Source organism: Sorex araneus, chromosome 2, assembly GCF_027595985.1.
Source record: "Sorex araneus isolate mSorAra2 chromosome 2, mSorAra2.pri, whole genome shotgun sequence".
Taxonomy (NCBI): Eukaryota; Metazoa; Chordata; class Mammalia; order Eulipotyphla; family Soricidae; genus Sorex; species Sorex araneus.
The window spans coordinates 237,090,885-237,106,433 of NC_073303.1; the positions used below are offsets into that span (position 1 = coordinate 237,090,885).

At 57.8% G+C, this 15,549-nt stretch overlaps 1 protein-coding gene across 2 annotated transcripts; it reads right to left on the bottom strand.

Annotated features, from left to right (window-relative positions):
• Nucleotides 1-1,243: 1,243 nt before the first annotated feature.
• SLC25A23 (solute carrier family 25 member 23) lies at nt 1,244-14,722 on the bottom strand. 2 transcript variants are annotated; one of them, XM_055127060.1, is made up of 10 exons: nt 14,405-14,722; nt 12,409-12,532; nt 10,763-10,850; nt 10,185-10,296; nt 9,902-10,060; nt 9,439-9,591; nt 9,217-9,324; nt 7,771-7,938; nt 5,139-5,289; nt 1,244-3,136 (listed from the first exon to the last, which is right to left on the bottom strand). In XM_055127060.1, the coding sequence occupies exons 1-10, from the start codon at nt 14,558-14,560 to the stop codon at nt 2,952-2,954; spliced, it is 1,404 nt and encodes a 467-aa protein (XP_054983035.1). In that variant the 5' UTR covers nt 14,561-14,722; the 3' UTR covers nt 1,244-2,951. The 2 variants fall into 2 exon arrangements, with proteins under 2 accessions (XP_054983035.1, XP_054983036.1); XM_055127061.1 differs by lacking the exon at nt 12,409-12,532 and having other exon boundaries at nt 14,405-14,543.
• Nucleotides 14,723-15,549: the final 827 nt, after the last annotated feature.

The window sequence follows — 15,549 nt, forward strand, 5'->3', positions numbered from 1 at the left end:
CCTTCATAGAGGCTGGTCGGCCTTCGGGGAGAGTATTCTGGGTGCCCTGGGTGGTTCCGGCGTCAGTTCCTAAATCCTAAAATGGGGAAGCAGATGCGATCTCATGGTTTTGGGGTTTGGGAAGCCACACCTGGCCCTACTCAGGCCATTACTCGGGCCGTGCCCAGCTCTGCAGCTCTGGGGTGCAGGGAAGGGGGAAGCCCCCCACACGGCACGTGCTCATCTATACCCCCTTTAGCTGCAGCTGAGTGCATCCCTGGCCCGTGCCCTGGGCCACCCCAATCGCTCCCCACTCTACTGGGCACATCCCGCTATCCCTTCTAATCCCACTCTCATCCCTACCGTCTGCTTTTTCCGCCCAGCGGCCACCAGAGGGCGCGCTGAGCTCCCGCGTCAGGCCCCGCCCCCCGCTATTGGCAGCCCTGGGGGCGCCCTTCTCCTTCAGGGCAAAGTGCAAAGTTCTCCCTCTGCCCTCTTGGACGGGCACACCGTGGTCTCTCCTCCTCTCTCGATCCCGTCCGCCTCCCGCTCTAGCCTTCTCTCTCTGCTTCTCTCATTTGATGGGCTTTGTCCTGCCTCCGGACCTTTGCACAGGCCAGACCCTCTACCTGGAAATGTTCCCACCGCCCATCACCACGTTCCCATGGCTCCATCCTGCACCGCCTTGTCTGTAAACTTGTATTCAAACGCCACTTTCTCCACGAGGCCTTCCCTGACCCCCAGTTAAATTTTAAACTCTGTGGCCGCAGGGGCAGAGATTCCGACTGGGTAGACCTGGGGCCCTGGGTTCCATCACCAGCAAAATAAACTTTTTTAAAAAAACTCTCGCTGGTGATATTTCTTTTTTGTTTGTTTGTGGGCCACACCGGCAGTGCTCAGGAATCACGCATGGCTGGGGGACCCTATGCAATGCTGGGGATTGAACCGGGATTGGCCGCATACAAGGCAAGCGTACTATCACGCTGGATGCAATTTGGCTAATTTTTAATTTTCTTTTTGTGGGGGGGGGTTAAACCCGGCAATGCTCAGAGGTCACTCCTGGCTCTGCATTCGGGAATTGCTCCCGGTGGTGCTCGGGGGACCCTATGGCATGCTGGGGATCGAACCGGGGTCGTTGTGTACAAGGCAAGCCTTGCTCAATGTTCCCTTCTGCTCCCCCTACAGCGGGGGACACAGGCTTGGGAGGGCGTCGTTTACGGAGGCTCCCACACCCAACTCCCCCTTCAGTCAGCACCACAAGGAACAAGCTTAGAAAAATGTATTTCTTTTGATCTCTTAGTTTGAAATAACACACACAGGGGCGAGGTGGAGGGGTGGGGGAAGTCTTGGGGGGGGTCCTCCAGTCTCCCAAACATTCAGCTCCTCTTCTGTGGCCTTTTAATGGGGCTCCCCCCCCAGATGTAAGAAACGGGTCCCCCAGTGATCCTAAGCTCAGGATCCAACTCTAAAGTGCAAAATGGATCAGGATGGGGGTGAGGGGTGGGGGGTGGGGAGGCAGGGTGCTGGGGGGTGGAGCAGGTGTGGGGGGGTACTTCTCTCATAGAAAAATAGGCCTGGAGTTAAGGGGGGGCATTTGGCTTGTGCGTGCCTGTGTTTACATTGTTGGGAGCTTGGGGTGACTGGGAGGTGGTCTGGACCCTCTTGATCCTGGCACCTGGGGGGGAGCCGGCAGTGCTGGGCGGGGGGGAGGGGGTTCCCCTCCACAAATCATCTCAGAGGACTTCCCCGCTGGTCCCAAAGAATGGGCGGCACCCGAATCCTTCAGAGGGACCCAGGCTGTAAGGTGGGGAGGGGGCGGGGAACTCTTATCCCCTCCACTAAAAAATTGTGAATTGGGGGGAGCTGCTTTTACACAGCGCCGGGAGGCAGGGGGTCACCTGGGGACCCGCGCCCTGTCCCCTGGAATGTCTGGAGGACGAGGAGGCCAGCACCCGGCTTCCCTGCAGGCCCCTTAGGACCTGGGGGTGCGCCTCACTATGGCGGTGGGTGTGCTGGGGGGACGCTCTGTGGGTTGGATTCATTGGGATCTAGGTGTGGGGTCTGCGTGCGTGGGATCCGGTGCCGGGTGGGGGAGGTGATCGATCAGGGTGGGAACCAGGGGTTGGATGGGAAATCCGGTGCCTGGAAACGTCCCTGTTGGCCTCCTTGGCGGTGAGGCCCCGAGAGCTACCAGGATCCACGAGCTCTGTTACTGGACTCTTCTTGTAGTGGTTTTAGGAGCCAGGAGCCAGTGGGTTGGTACCTGGCAACCTGGGATCCAGTGGGCTGAAATCCGGGGATCTGGGATCATGGGATCCGGGACCCAGTGGGTTGGGACCGGGGGATCTGGGATCTAGTGGGTCAGGAAGAGGATTGGAATGTAGGGATCTGGTGATTTGTAGCGGAAGGCTCCAGGAAGCAGTGTCAAGGCAAAGGACTCTGGGGATCCAGTGGGCGAGGTCAGGGGATCTGGGATCCAGTGTCATGGGGGAGGGACACCCCCAGATCTAGGCATTGCATTGATCCAGTGACTGAGGTCTCTTGAGCGTCCAAAATCCAGTGGCTGAGCTTGGAAATCCAAGGGCGGGAAGCATGAGGGAATCTAGAATCCACCAGTGGGGTGGGGATCTGGGATCTAGGGTGGCATGAAGACACCGGATGGAGGTGTGGGGCTGCTGGGCGCTTGGCTACGAGAGGCGGTGTGCTCCTGTGGTGAGGGTCTCGGGACCCCTGAGAGGGTTTGGGTGGTTAAGACACGGTCATCTGGGACCCGCTGGGCAGGGCAGGGCGACGTGAGATCCAGGGGCTGGAATGTGAAGACGCAGGTGCCCCTCGCTGGCCTGCGGGGATCCTGCCGGCTGAGTGTGTGTGCGTGTGTGTGTGTGTGTGTGTGTGTGTGGAGGGGGGGGGCGCTGGGGCTCCCCTGGTCGTGCAGTGACTGGGGTGGGCGGCGGGGGTCAGGCTCCGGTCCCTCACCTGGACGTGACCCCCAGCGCCTGCTTCATGTTCTCGTAGACCACGTAGGAGATGCTCACGGCCGGGATGACCTTCATGAAGTTGGGGGCAATGCCCCGGTAGAGGCCCCGCACGCCCTCCTGGGCCAGGATGTGGCGCAGCAGCCCCAGCATGGATGACTGCGGGGCGCCCTCAACGGAAGCTGCAGGGAGCGGGGGCGGGGCGGAGGTCCGGTCAGGTCCAAGGTCCCCGCACCCGAGACCTCATTTCCCGCTCAGCCCCCACCGCCCACGCCGAGGCTGGCCCAGGGGATCTCCGCAGTGGGAAGGCGTGAGCTGGTGAGACTAACATAGGCACCTGCTGATCAGTCACTCTTTTTTTTTTTTTCCTTTTTGGGTCCCATTCCTGACTCTGTGCTCAGGAATTACTCTCGGCGGTGCTCTGTGCTCAGAATTACTCTCATCTGGGGCACTAGATGGGATGCCGGGGATTGAACACGGGTCAGTCGTGTGCAAGGCAAACACCCTCCCCGCTGGACTATCGCTCCGGCCTGGATCAGTCACTGTTTATGGCCTTGAACTTGGCTACTCACCTTTCTCCCAGTGGGAACGGCGGGGTTTGGAAGGAGCAGAGGACAAGCAGGCAGGCACGAGTGGCGCATGCATGCGTGCGTGCGTGCGTGCGTGTGTGTGTGTGTGTGTGTGTGTACACATGCGCGCCCGTGCACGCGCATAAAGTGATTTTTTCCTTCCTGGAATCAGACTCCATCCTCTTCTCCAGCTCATCCCTGTCCATACTGAAGTTCACGCTTGGGGGAATCCCTGGGGGCTCGGGGATGTCTCCTCTTCCACCCCACCCTATAAAACCAGACCTTTCTTCCTTCTTTCTTTCTTTCTTTCTTTCTTTCTTTCTTTCTTTCTTTCTTTCTTTCTTTCTTTCTTTCTTTCTTTCTTTCTTTCTTTCTTTCTTTTTTTAAACCTAGTGATACTCAGGGGTTACTCCTGGTTCTGCACTCAGGAATTATTCCCGGCAGTGCTCAGGGGAATGTATAGGATGATGCTGGGGATCAAACCGGTGTCAGCAAGGCAAACGCACCCAACCTGTTGTGCTATCATTCCGGCCCGACCTACATTTACTGTTCAACATTTCCACCCTTCCAAAACGAGAAAGGGGGGGAACCTTTAGTTTTTTTTTTTTTTTGCGGGTGGGGGTGGTGGTGAGAGCCCACAGCTGGAGATGCTCAGGAGGGTTATTCCTGGCTCTGTGCTCAGGGATCACTCCTGGCAGTGCTCAGCGGATCACATGGGATGCCAGGGAATGAACCCCAGAAGGCCACGTGCAAAGCAAGTGCCTTACCAACTGTACTATTGCTCTAGGCACCCCATCCCCTACCCACCTTCCTCCCTGCACCCACAAACTTCGCCAACTAAAAGCCAACATTTTGGAGAATCTTCAAAGAGATTCAGGTAAGAGGGGCTGGAGCGATAGCACAGCGGGGAGGGCGTTTGCCTTGCATGCTGCCGACCCGGGTTCGATTCCCAGCATCCCATAGGGTCCTCTGAGCACTGCCAGGAGTGATTCCTGAGTGCAGAGCCAGGAGTCACCCCTGTGCATCGCCGGGTGTGACCCAAAAAGCAAAAATAAATAAAAAGGAAAAAAAAAGAGATTCAGGGAAGAGGAAAAAAGGGAGGAAAAGAAATTCATAGGTGTGGGAGGGGCATGGAGCGACAGTATAGCAGGGAGGGCATTTGCCTTGCGGCCACCTGGGTTCAATCCCTGCATCCCATAGGGTACCCCAAGCAACCCCAGGAGTGAATCCTGAGTGCAGAGCCAGGAGACAGCATGAAACTAACACATAAAGAGGTTCAACGGGGCTGGAGCGATAGTACAGCGGGGAGGGCATTTGCCTTCCATGCAGCCGACCCAGGTTCGATTCCCAGCATCCCATAGGGTCCCCTGAGCACCGCCAGGGGGTAGTTCCTGAGTGCAGAGCCAGGAGTGACCCCTGTGCATCGCCGGGTGTGACCCAAATAAAAAAAAAAATGGGGGGTTCAAGTTGCCAGCCTGAAAGAGGGCCTGTGTGCTGTGACCAAGGGTCGCATGAAAGGGGACGGAAAGCCCCACTGTCCAACGCTGAAGCCTGGGGGTGGCCCTCACACCCCAACCTCACCCCCTCCAGGGTCCTCTGCTCCGCCCAGCCTCACCTTGCGCCTGCATCCGGGTACGGACCAGGGCCAGCGGGTAGCTGGCAATCTGACCACACGTGCTGGACACGGTGCCGCAGGCCAGCAGGACCAGGATCCCGGGGTTCGCAGACTCGTGGCTGTACTGCTGGAGCCAGTGATTCTTCAGGGTCTGGTGGGGCGGGGGGGGCATGAAGAAGGGAGGAAGGTTAGAGGGACATGTCGGGGCCCGAGCCGTAGGATAGTGGGGAGGGCATAGGCCTTGCTCGTGGCAGACCCGAGTTCAATCCCAGGAACCTCATTGGGTCCTCCGAGCACCGCCAGGAGTGATTCCCGAGTGCAAAGCCAGGAGTTAGCCCTGAGCATGGTGGCCTGGTGGCCGGGTGGGAGAGTGCAGCCGGGGAAAGTGCTGTCCTTGCACCAGGCGGATCGGGTTCGATCCCCAGCATCTCTCTGAGCCGTACCAGGAGTGATCCCTGAGCACAGAGCTGGGGGGTAAGGCTGTGTGGAGCCACCCCCAAACCAACCAGAAGAATTAGGAGCCTGGGTGGGCGCTGGCCTTGCATGTGGCCAACCCAGGTTCGATTCCTGGCATCCCATAGGGTCCTCTCTGAGCACTGCCCGGAGTAATTCCTGAGTGCAAAGCTAGGAGGAAGCCCTGAGCATGGCTGGATGTGACCCAAAAACCAAAACCAACAAACAAAGACCAAAACAGGAGCCTGGTTTCAGCAATGCACCTGCTAGTTGAGGGAGGGAGAGAGAGAGAGTGAGAGTGAGAGCGAGAAAGAGAGAGAGAGAGAGAGACAGACAGACAGACAGACAGACAGACAGACAGAGAGTGCAAGCTTAAGCTGCTGAGGTGTTGAGTGCAGGCTTTGCATGCAAGATACCCGGGTTCGGTCCCTGGTACCCTCCAGGATCCCTTGAGCCCCACCAGGAATAATTCCCGAGCACAGAACCAGGAGTAAAACCTGAACGCAGCTAGGTGTGGCCCCAAAACAACAAAACAAAAAGCCTTCCTCCCCCTCCTCTTCCTTCTCTCCTCTCCTCTCCACCTCTTTCTGACCTTTGCCTCCATGGGGCCTCTGCTTGGTTCATATCTGCTCCCCACAAACTGGAACTGAACAACTTGCTCTAATGTCATTTTTTTTTCTTTTTGGGTCACACCCGGCGATGCACAGAGGTTACTCCTGGTTCTACACTCAGGAATTACTCCTGGCGGTGCTCAGGGGACCATATGGGATGCTGGGATTCGAACCCGGGTTGGCCACATGCAAGGCAAACGCCCTACCCGCTATGCTATCGCTCCAGCCCCCTATTGTCATTTTTTTTTTCTTTTTGGGTCACACCCGGCGATGCACATGGGTTACTCCTGGCTCATGCACTCAGGAATTACTCCTGGCGGTGCTTGGGGGAACCTATGGGATGCTGGGAATCGAACCCAGGTCGGCCACGTGCAAGGCAGATGCTGTCCCCGCTGTGCTCTCGCTCCAGCCCCTCTAATGTAATTTTTTTTCTTTTTCTTTTTTCTTTTGTTTTCTCTAATGTAATTTTTGAAGCCCTCGCTACTCGCTACTCGCCCCCAGTGCCTCGGTCACAGTCAGGGACAACATATTCCTTGAACTTCTGAGAAACTGAGACAATTTTATTTGCTTCTTGACCAGCTTTCCTGTTCACTGCATGAGTGGGGGACTGTTCCCCCGTTGTTCTCCTTCCCCACTGTTCTCTGCAGCCCCTCTTCTTGAAGTTGTTTTTGGTTTTGCTTTTTGGGTCACACTCAGCGGTGCTCAGGGCTTCCTCCAGCTCTGCACTCAGGAATCACTCCTGGCAGTTCTCGGGGGACCCTATGGGATGCCGGGGATCGAATCCGGGTCTGCTGCCTGCAAGGCAAACACCCGCCCTGCTGTCCTAACGCTCAGGCATGAACAAATTGGTGCCAATTTTCTTTAGTTGTTTTTGTTTTGGGGCCACACCCGGTGATGCTCAGGGCTTCTTCCCAGCTCTGCACTCAACAGTCACTCTGGCGGGGCTCGGGGGACCCCATGGGACGCTGGGGATCTAACCTGGTTGACCACTTGCGCCTTCCCCACTGGACTCTCCCTCCTGCTTCCCCAGGAGTCAAAAAGTTCTGGGGTCGGAGCGATAGTCCAGTAGGGAGTGCATTTGCCTTGCACGACGTTGACCAGGGTTCAATTCCTGGCATCCTGTAGGGTCCCCACGCACCGGCAGGAGTAATTCCTGAATGCAGAGTCAGGAGTAAACCCTGAGCATCGCTGGGTGTGATGCTAAAAAAAAAAAAAAAAAAAAAAAAAAGTCCAGGGTGCTCCACGGTGCTTCTCCACCCTCCTGCGATGCCCCACCCCAACCCCCACTTAAACACGTTCTTCTGGGGCTGGAAAGATAGCACAGTGGGGTGGGCGTTTGCCTTGCACGCGGCCAACCCGGGATTGATTCCCAGTATCCCATAGGGTCCCCTGAGCACCGCCAGGAGTAATTCTTGAGTGCATGAACCAGGAGTAACCCCTGTGCATTGCCGGATGTGACCCAATAAAGAAAAAAACAAAAACTAAAAAACACCACGTTCTTCTGTTTCCACGTCTCAAGGACTGGAAGTGTCCCAAGCCAGAGGCGGGAGGGTGGGATAACCACTGACCTCATAGACGGCCAGGTCGATGCCCGCGTAGGGGACGATGCCCAGCATGTTGGGCAGGTAGCCGCGGTAGAAGGCGTGTGGGCCCTCGCGCTCCAGGATCCGCCGCGCACAGTCCAGGAGGCCCCGGTACTGGCCCGATCGGCGCAGGGTCAGCCGAGTCTTCAGCACCTGGGGAGAACCCGGGGAACCCCTGAATCAAAACTGCCTGCATGAGCACATTGGGAATACAGGGGTTTGGGAACACGGACTCGGGGGCAGGAGATAACGGGGAACAACTAGTCCCCACCCGATGGCCCCAAGCTGGGAAATGCTCTGAGCGTCCCCACGTGAGATTATGGCTCTGCCGGAAATGGGGGGGCGTGGAAGAACAACCTGGGTGGGGAGCATCTGGGGCACCCGAGACCATGTGATTCAGCCTGCTGGGACCCCCCATCGTGGATGCAGCTCCCTGGCTTTTGTTTGGGGGCCACACCCGGCAGTGCTCAGGGCTGACTCCTGGCTCTGCACCGGGCATCACTCCTGGTGGTACTCTGGGGTTCCTATGGCATGCTGGAGATTGTACTCGGGTCAGCTTCATGCAAGGCAAATGCCCTCCCCCGATGTCCGAATCCCTGAATTAAACACACACACACACACACACACACACACACACACTTTTGCCTTTTGAGACTGGAGCGATCGAACAGCAGGAAGGGCTCTTGCCTTGCATGCTGCCCACCCAGGTTTGGTCTCTGGCATCCCATGAGGGCCCCTGAGCTCACTAGGGGGCCTAGAAGTTGGCCTTGAGCATAGCTGGGTGTCGCCCCCAAACCAAAAAGAAATAGTGAAAATAAAAGCACACATTTGGGCAGGGAGATGGCTCACAGGGCTGCCAGTCCTGGCACCACATGGCCCCCGAGCAAGGTCAAGAGTGTCTCCCAAAGACTTCCAAAATAAACAATAAAGCACTTCTTCTAGAATCTTCTGCTCTCCCCAAACTCCATATCCAGATACAGTTACATGTATCAGAGCTGCATGTGGCAGCTATTGCTGCATCTCAGTATGTGCTACCTTTGCTCTGAGTTACAGAAACTAGAACCTTCAGCCTACATAATCCTCCAAAACGAAAGATTCCATGTTAAGGGTGTGGCCAAGACAGCAGAAGAACATCAAATGCCAATTCCAGAAAACATGCGAAAAAAATAAAGTCAGGAAGGAGGTATTCCTTCATCTGCTATTCCTTCTCAGCTACAAGGTGGATGCGATGACTGGTGTCCAGGCAGCTATTTTGGGCCTATGAGGTCACTTCTATGTTCTCTGAAGCCCACAGGAAGGAATTCCAGTTCTTTCTCCTTCCCCCCCAACCCAGAACCTGAAAACACTTGGCCCTCAAAAAAATTTGTACCAGGGACCAAGTATTCCCAAGAATCCCTTTCTGTCCAAGAGGTGGCTCCCTGCCAGGCTCACCTCCATGGGGTAAATGATGGTTTGGGCCGTGGCACCGGCCAGGGAACCCGCCACGAAGCGCTCCTGCACCCGGAGGGTCTCCTGCTGTCCACGGATGGTCCGCTTTATCTGAGGGAAGGCGGAGACACGCGAGTGGGCGGGGACTCGGGGCAGAGCCTAGTTGGGCCCGCCCCTGGGCGCGGTCTCTGCCTGACCACGCCCCACCCAGCGCCCCTGGGCTACCTGCTCATAGGCCATGAACTTGATGGCGGACTCTGGGGCGATCTTGAGCACGTTGATGCCGTTTCCTCGCCACAGGGAGCGCACGCCCCCTTCCTGGATCATGCTGCGGAGCCCCCCCAGGATGTTGAGCTTGTTGGTCTTGGAGGCATGAACCTGGGCAGGGAGACAAAGCATTATTTTCTAGGTTTCTGTGTTCTGCTATTTTTTTTTTGGGGGGGTGGGGGCTGCACCCCGCAATGCTCAGGGGCTGACTCCTGGCTCTGCACTCAGGGATCCCTCCTGGCGAGGCGCAGGGAGGGCAATGTGGGGTGCTGCGGATGGCACCCAGGCCTGCTGCCAGCGAGGCACAGGAAATGCCCTACCTGCTCCGCGTTTTTAAAATTGTAAATATATATATTTTTCAATTGGGGGGGAGGGGTCACTTTCTGCGAATAGAGGGACATGTCACTCCCGGACTCCTCACCTGCATGAAAACCTTGAGACGGTCCAGAGGCGCAGTGCCCGTTCGGGACACGGCCCCCGCCACCGCGCCGGACACCAGCTGCTTCCACCACATGCCTGTCATCTTCTCCTGCTCGGAAAACTCATCGGGGACCGTCAGGCACTCCCCGATGTCCAGCACCTGTGGACGGAGGGCGGGGCTGTGAAACCGTGGGGGAAGGGTGGGACAGGGAGCAGGGGGAGGGGAGGTGGCTCTGCTCCCCTCTTCCCCCATCCATCCCCGGCCCAGGGCACCCCCACCTCACCGTGGAATGTTTCCAGAAGTGGAGCACGTCTTCCACATTCTCCAGCGAATGCAACAAGAAGTGGTCCCTCCACTCCTGCCAATCAATGGTCATCGTCCCATCTCGGTCCATGCTGGGGGGAAGGCGGGGAAGCGCAGTGGGGAGACAGAATCAAGCCCTCGGGCAGGGCCTGGGTAGGTGCCTGTCTCTGCTGGGTTTGAAGGCTAAAGAGAAATGCCTCCCTTTGTTTGGGGGGGGGCGAAAAGGGGTGCTAGCGGTGCTTGGGACTATTCCTGGTTCTGTGCTCAGGAGCGCCCCTTGTTGGTGTTCGGGGGGCTAATCTTGGCGCTGTGCTAAGGAGCGCCCCCTAGCGGTGCTTGGGGGGATCCCATGAGGTGCTGGCGGATGGCTGCATGTAAGGCCAGCACCTTCAGCTCTGTACTATCTTCCGCCAGAGGCGCCTCCCTTTTACAGGGTGGGGGAAACAGGCGCATGGAGGCTCCAGTGAAGTCCAACTTCTCAACAACACCCACATGCCAGGGCTGGGTGGGAGTCCTAGGGCTGGGGGGTGAGGGACCCCCCCATGCCTTCTGACTCACCTGTGTAGAATTTTCTCAGCTTGCTCCAAGGTGATGGAAATGCCCAATGCTCGGAAGCTCTGCTGGATCTCAGAGACATCGATATGACCTGCAGAGGGGACAGGGCGAGGGGTCCCATGGCATGTGGAACAGGAGAGGAAAGATGGCTGATACGCGTTCAATCCCCAGCATCCCATTGGGTGGGTCCCCCAAGCACCACGAGGAGTAACTCCTGAGTGCAGAGCTAGCAGGAAGCCCTGAGCACTGCTGCTGTGACCCTTAAGCATCTCCAGGTATACCCCCCCACAATCATCATCATCATCATCATCTCATCATCATCATCATCATCCTGTAACATCTCCATCCGTCCTAGCCCTGAGATTTTAGAAGCCTCTCTTTACTTGTCCTTCCCAATGATGCTGCATTGGAGGCTCTTTCAGGGTCAGGGGAATGAGACCCACCATTGTTACTGGTTTTGGCATATAAATACACCACGGGGAATTTGCCAGGCTCTCCCATGCAGGCAGGAAACGCTCAGTAGCTTGCCAGGTTTCCCGAGAGGGAGAACTAGGCTATAAAATGTCATGCAACAATAACAACAAAAATAGACCCAGGATCCTGGGACTCAGATGAGGTGTACAGCAGAGAGGGGTCTCCTGTCACCCCCACTCTGGGCTCAGAGAGAAGGGGGTAGGACAATTCTCTTCCATGAAAGAATAAATGAGGGAATGGAGTGATAACATAAGAGGAAGGCATTTTCCAGCTTTGATCCCTGGCATCGCAAAAGATGCCCAAATCTCCTCCGGGAGTGATCCCTGAGCACAGAATCTGGACTCGGCCCTGAGCACCACCAGATGTGACCTGCAACCCTACCCTCCTCCCCGCCACACACACACACACACACACACACACACACACACACACAGAATAAATAAATCCAGGAGTATGGAAATGGGTTTCTATGCCTGGGGAATCAAGAAGTGATCAGAGGAGGTAGAACCACAGGACAGCGAGGAGGGCGCTGGTCTTGCACACGGCAGACCTGAGTTTGATCCCTGGCACCCCATGGGGTCTCTCAAGCCCTGCCAGAAGTGATCCCTGAGTGCAGAGCCAAGAGGAAGCCCTAAGCAGGGCTGCTGTGACCCCCAAACAAAAGATCGGTGCAATAAATAAATAAAAGAGGTCAGGGAGTGGGCATAGAAGATGCGATGGGAGAGGCTGGAGTGGTAGCACAGCAGGTAGGGCGTTTGCCCTTGCACGCTGCCAACCTGGGTTCGATGCCCAGTATCTTGTATAGTCCCCCGAGCACCGCCAGGAGTAATTCCTGAGTGCAGAGCCAGGAGTAACCCCTGTGCATCGCCGGGTGTGACCCAAAAAGCAAAAAAAAAAAAAAAAGAAGCTGTGATGGGAGAGAGGGGTGGGATGGAGGAGCAATGGAAGAAGGGGGCAGACCAAGATTAGGGGTCCCAGTCTGAAAGGAAAAAGCAGGTGGGCTGGAGCGGTTGGGCCTCGAACCACCTAAGGGGGTGATGAGGGCTCCTGAAATAGTCTCTGAGTCACCCGGGAGAAGCGGCCGTGCCCCTCCTCCTCACGCTGCCATTCCCAGTGCCACTGGGGGTGCGGTGGGGGTGGCGGGGAGCAGCCTGGAGCCCGGCCCCACGCCTTACCGTCCTGGTTGCGGTCCAGGCTGTGGAAGAGCAGAAGCAGGCGCTGCTCGCGCTCCTGCAGGTAGCTGATAAACTCCTCCAGGTCCAGCCCCACGTTGGCATCGCTGCCCTCTGCAGAGATGCCCTGGGGACAGGAAGGGGGCAGACACAGGGGTCTCCGTGACGAACGGTGGCGGGATACAGGACTTGCCCTGCACTACCCCAGAGCCCAGCGCTGGGAGAACAGGGATAGAGGCCCAAGGTCCCCAGGATGGTTGGAAGAGTGTGATGGGGAGGGCAAACTGAGGCTGCTCAAGGTCAGGGCCCACCTTCAAGGTCATAGGGCTTCGATCTCAAGTAGCTCCCACGCCTTGAAAACCTCTCTTTCTTTCCTTTCCTTCCTTCTTTCCATCTTTCTCACTTTCTCTTTCTCTCTCTTTCTCCCTTTCTCTTTCTTTCTTTCTTCTTTCTTTCTTTCTTTCTTTCTTTCTTTCTTTCTTTCTTTCTTTCTTTCTTTCTTTCTTTCTTTCTTTCTTTCTTTCTTGTATTTTCTATTTCTTTCCTTCTTCCTTCCTCCCTTCCTTCCTTCCCTCCTTCCTTCCTTCCCTCCCTCCCTCCCTCCTTCCTTCCCTCCCTCCCTCCTTCCTTCCTTCCTTCCTTCCTTCCTTCCTTCCTTCCTTCCTTCCTTCCTTCCTTCCTTCTTTCCTTCCCCCGCTTTCTTTTTGGAGGGTGACCCACATCTAGCTATGCTCAGGGCTGACTCCTGGCTCTGCGGTCAGGGATCCTTCCTAGTGGGGCTCAGGGAACCCTATGGGGTGCTAACGATCGAACCCGGTTGACCTCATGAGAGGCAAGCACCCTCCCCCCCCACCTATACTACGACTCTGATCCCTCTCTCTCCTTCTCTTTTGGGCCAGGGCCTCCCCCGGCACCCCCACACACAGTGCTCCCCTCTGAGCTGCAACATCCCCTGCTCTCTTGCGTGCTTCTCTCTTTTTTGGGAGGGAGGGGGCACACCTGGCAATGCTCAGGGCTTACTCCTGTTTCTGTGCTCATGGCTTACTTCCATCAGGGTTTGGGGGGCCCTCTGGGACCCCAAGGATAGAACTCGGCAAGTGCCTTTTCTGCTGTACTATCTCTCGCTATTCCTCTCTCCACTTTCTTCCCCCTCTCTCTTTAGGTTTTGAGTCACACCCAGTAGTGCTCAGGTCTTACTCCTGGCTCTGTGCTCAAGGATCACTCCTGGCAGGGCTTGGGGGACCCTATGGGATGTGGGGGATCGAACCCAGAGCCACGTGCAAGGCAAGCACCTTCCCAGCCGGCCTATCTTCCACCCCGCTCTCTCACCACCTATAAAATTTTGTTCGCCTGGAGGCGGTAACAGCCCAGGCCCAGGTGCCCTCCGATCCCCCGACAGGGACCAGCTCCAGCAGCCTCTGTTTTCCCATCTGGGAAATGGGAGGTGGAACACCCTGGGTGACCCTAGGAGAGGCCACCACGAGTAGAGGCCATCTCAGGCTGGACAGGCCCCAGGACTGGGTCCCTGGCAAAGGGCAGGTGGGGGCTGGGGGGTGGATTGTAAACAGGCTGAGGGCAGTCGGGAAACAGTGCCTCCCAGAGGGGGTGCAGGCTGGTCTGAAGCTGTGCAGAGTTCAACCGAAGGTGTGTCCAGTTCAGGACAGTGGACCCGGTTCCATGGCCTGGCGGACATCCCGGCGCGGGAGGCGGGGGCAGGAGCGAACGGGACCGGGTGTTGGCAGCCGAATTGCAGGCGAAGGGCTTGGGGTGGCAGGAATCTCTGGAGAGATTCCTTTGGGCTCAGACGCGGGTGCACAGGGCAAAAGGGGCCAGAGATGCCCCGGCTGGACACAAGTAGGAGCGTCCGGCCAGCCGTGCAGGGACGCTTCATTGAGGGGTTCGGGTTACAGAGCGCAGCGCTGGGCCCCAGCGCGGGGTGCCAGGTGGACTGGGTGGGGGTGGAGGGGCGGTCTGGGCTGGGGGTCCTGGAGGTGGGTACCTGTTGGGCGCCGCGGTCCGGGTCGCCCGCGCCCAGCCGGGCCAGCCCCTGGCGCAACTCGTGCATATCCACGCGGCCATCCTTGTTACTGTCCAGCTCCTCAAAGAGGCGACCCCAACGCTGCCGCCTCTCCGCGTCGCCCGGGCCCCCCCGCATGGCGCCCGCCCGCACAGGGGGGGAGGGGAGGCCCGGCCGCGGCGGCCTCAGCGGGGGCTTCGCGGCTCCCCCTCCCCCCCGGGGCCCCGCAGGGCCAGCACCGCGGCCACCGCCACCGCAGACTCCGTGCTGCCCGCCTGCCTCTGGCACCCGCAGGAGGCGGTGACTGGTAGCCGTCGCCGCCCGCGCCAGAACTTGCGTCTCCTCCCCCCACTCCCGCACACCTCGGCCAGCTTTGGAGGTGGGGGGCGGGGAAGGGGCCGGGGGCGGAGCTGGGGGTGTGGGGAGGGAGGTCAGGGATATTCCGGTATTGCACCTGCCGACGGGGGTGCAGGGTTCATTCCGGGGAGGAGACAGTTCCAAAGTGTTAGTTCTGGGGGGCTGGAGCGATCATACAGCGGGGAGGCCGCTTGCCTTGCACGCAGCTGACCCGGTTCAAGCCTTGGCACCTGTTAGGGTGCCCCGGAGCATTGCCAGGAGCGATGCCTGAATGCAGAGCCAAGCCTTGAGCATTGCCGGGTGTGGACCAACACTCCCTACACCCTTTAAAAAAAAAACGTCAGCTCTGGGTTCCGAGTTTCGCCTCGGGCTCTACGTGCCTCAATTCACCTCCGGAGGGTGGGGGCGAAGCAGGATGCCTGCCGCCAGGGATCGGATGTCATCTTTCCTTTTTTACTCGACCTCCACCCGTACGATTCCGTTCCAGGAACCCAAGTTCTCGCTCTCCCCAGAAAAGACTCAAGAACCAAGTCTGCACCATCTGCCCGCCCGCCCGCTTCACGGTCCCGGCTCGGCCACAGACGCAGAAGATCAAGATGCGGGGCTCAGCCTCCGCGCCTTCATCTCGCCCGCGCGCATCTTTTCAGACGGGGAAACGTAAAATCAACCAACGGCGCTGCGGCAAAGTCTGCTTCCTATTGGTCAGAGTCTCCTGGGCTGCGCCCGCTCGCCCCGCCTCTCCCGCCCACTGGGGCGGGGCTTCCTCGTTG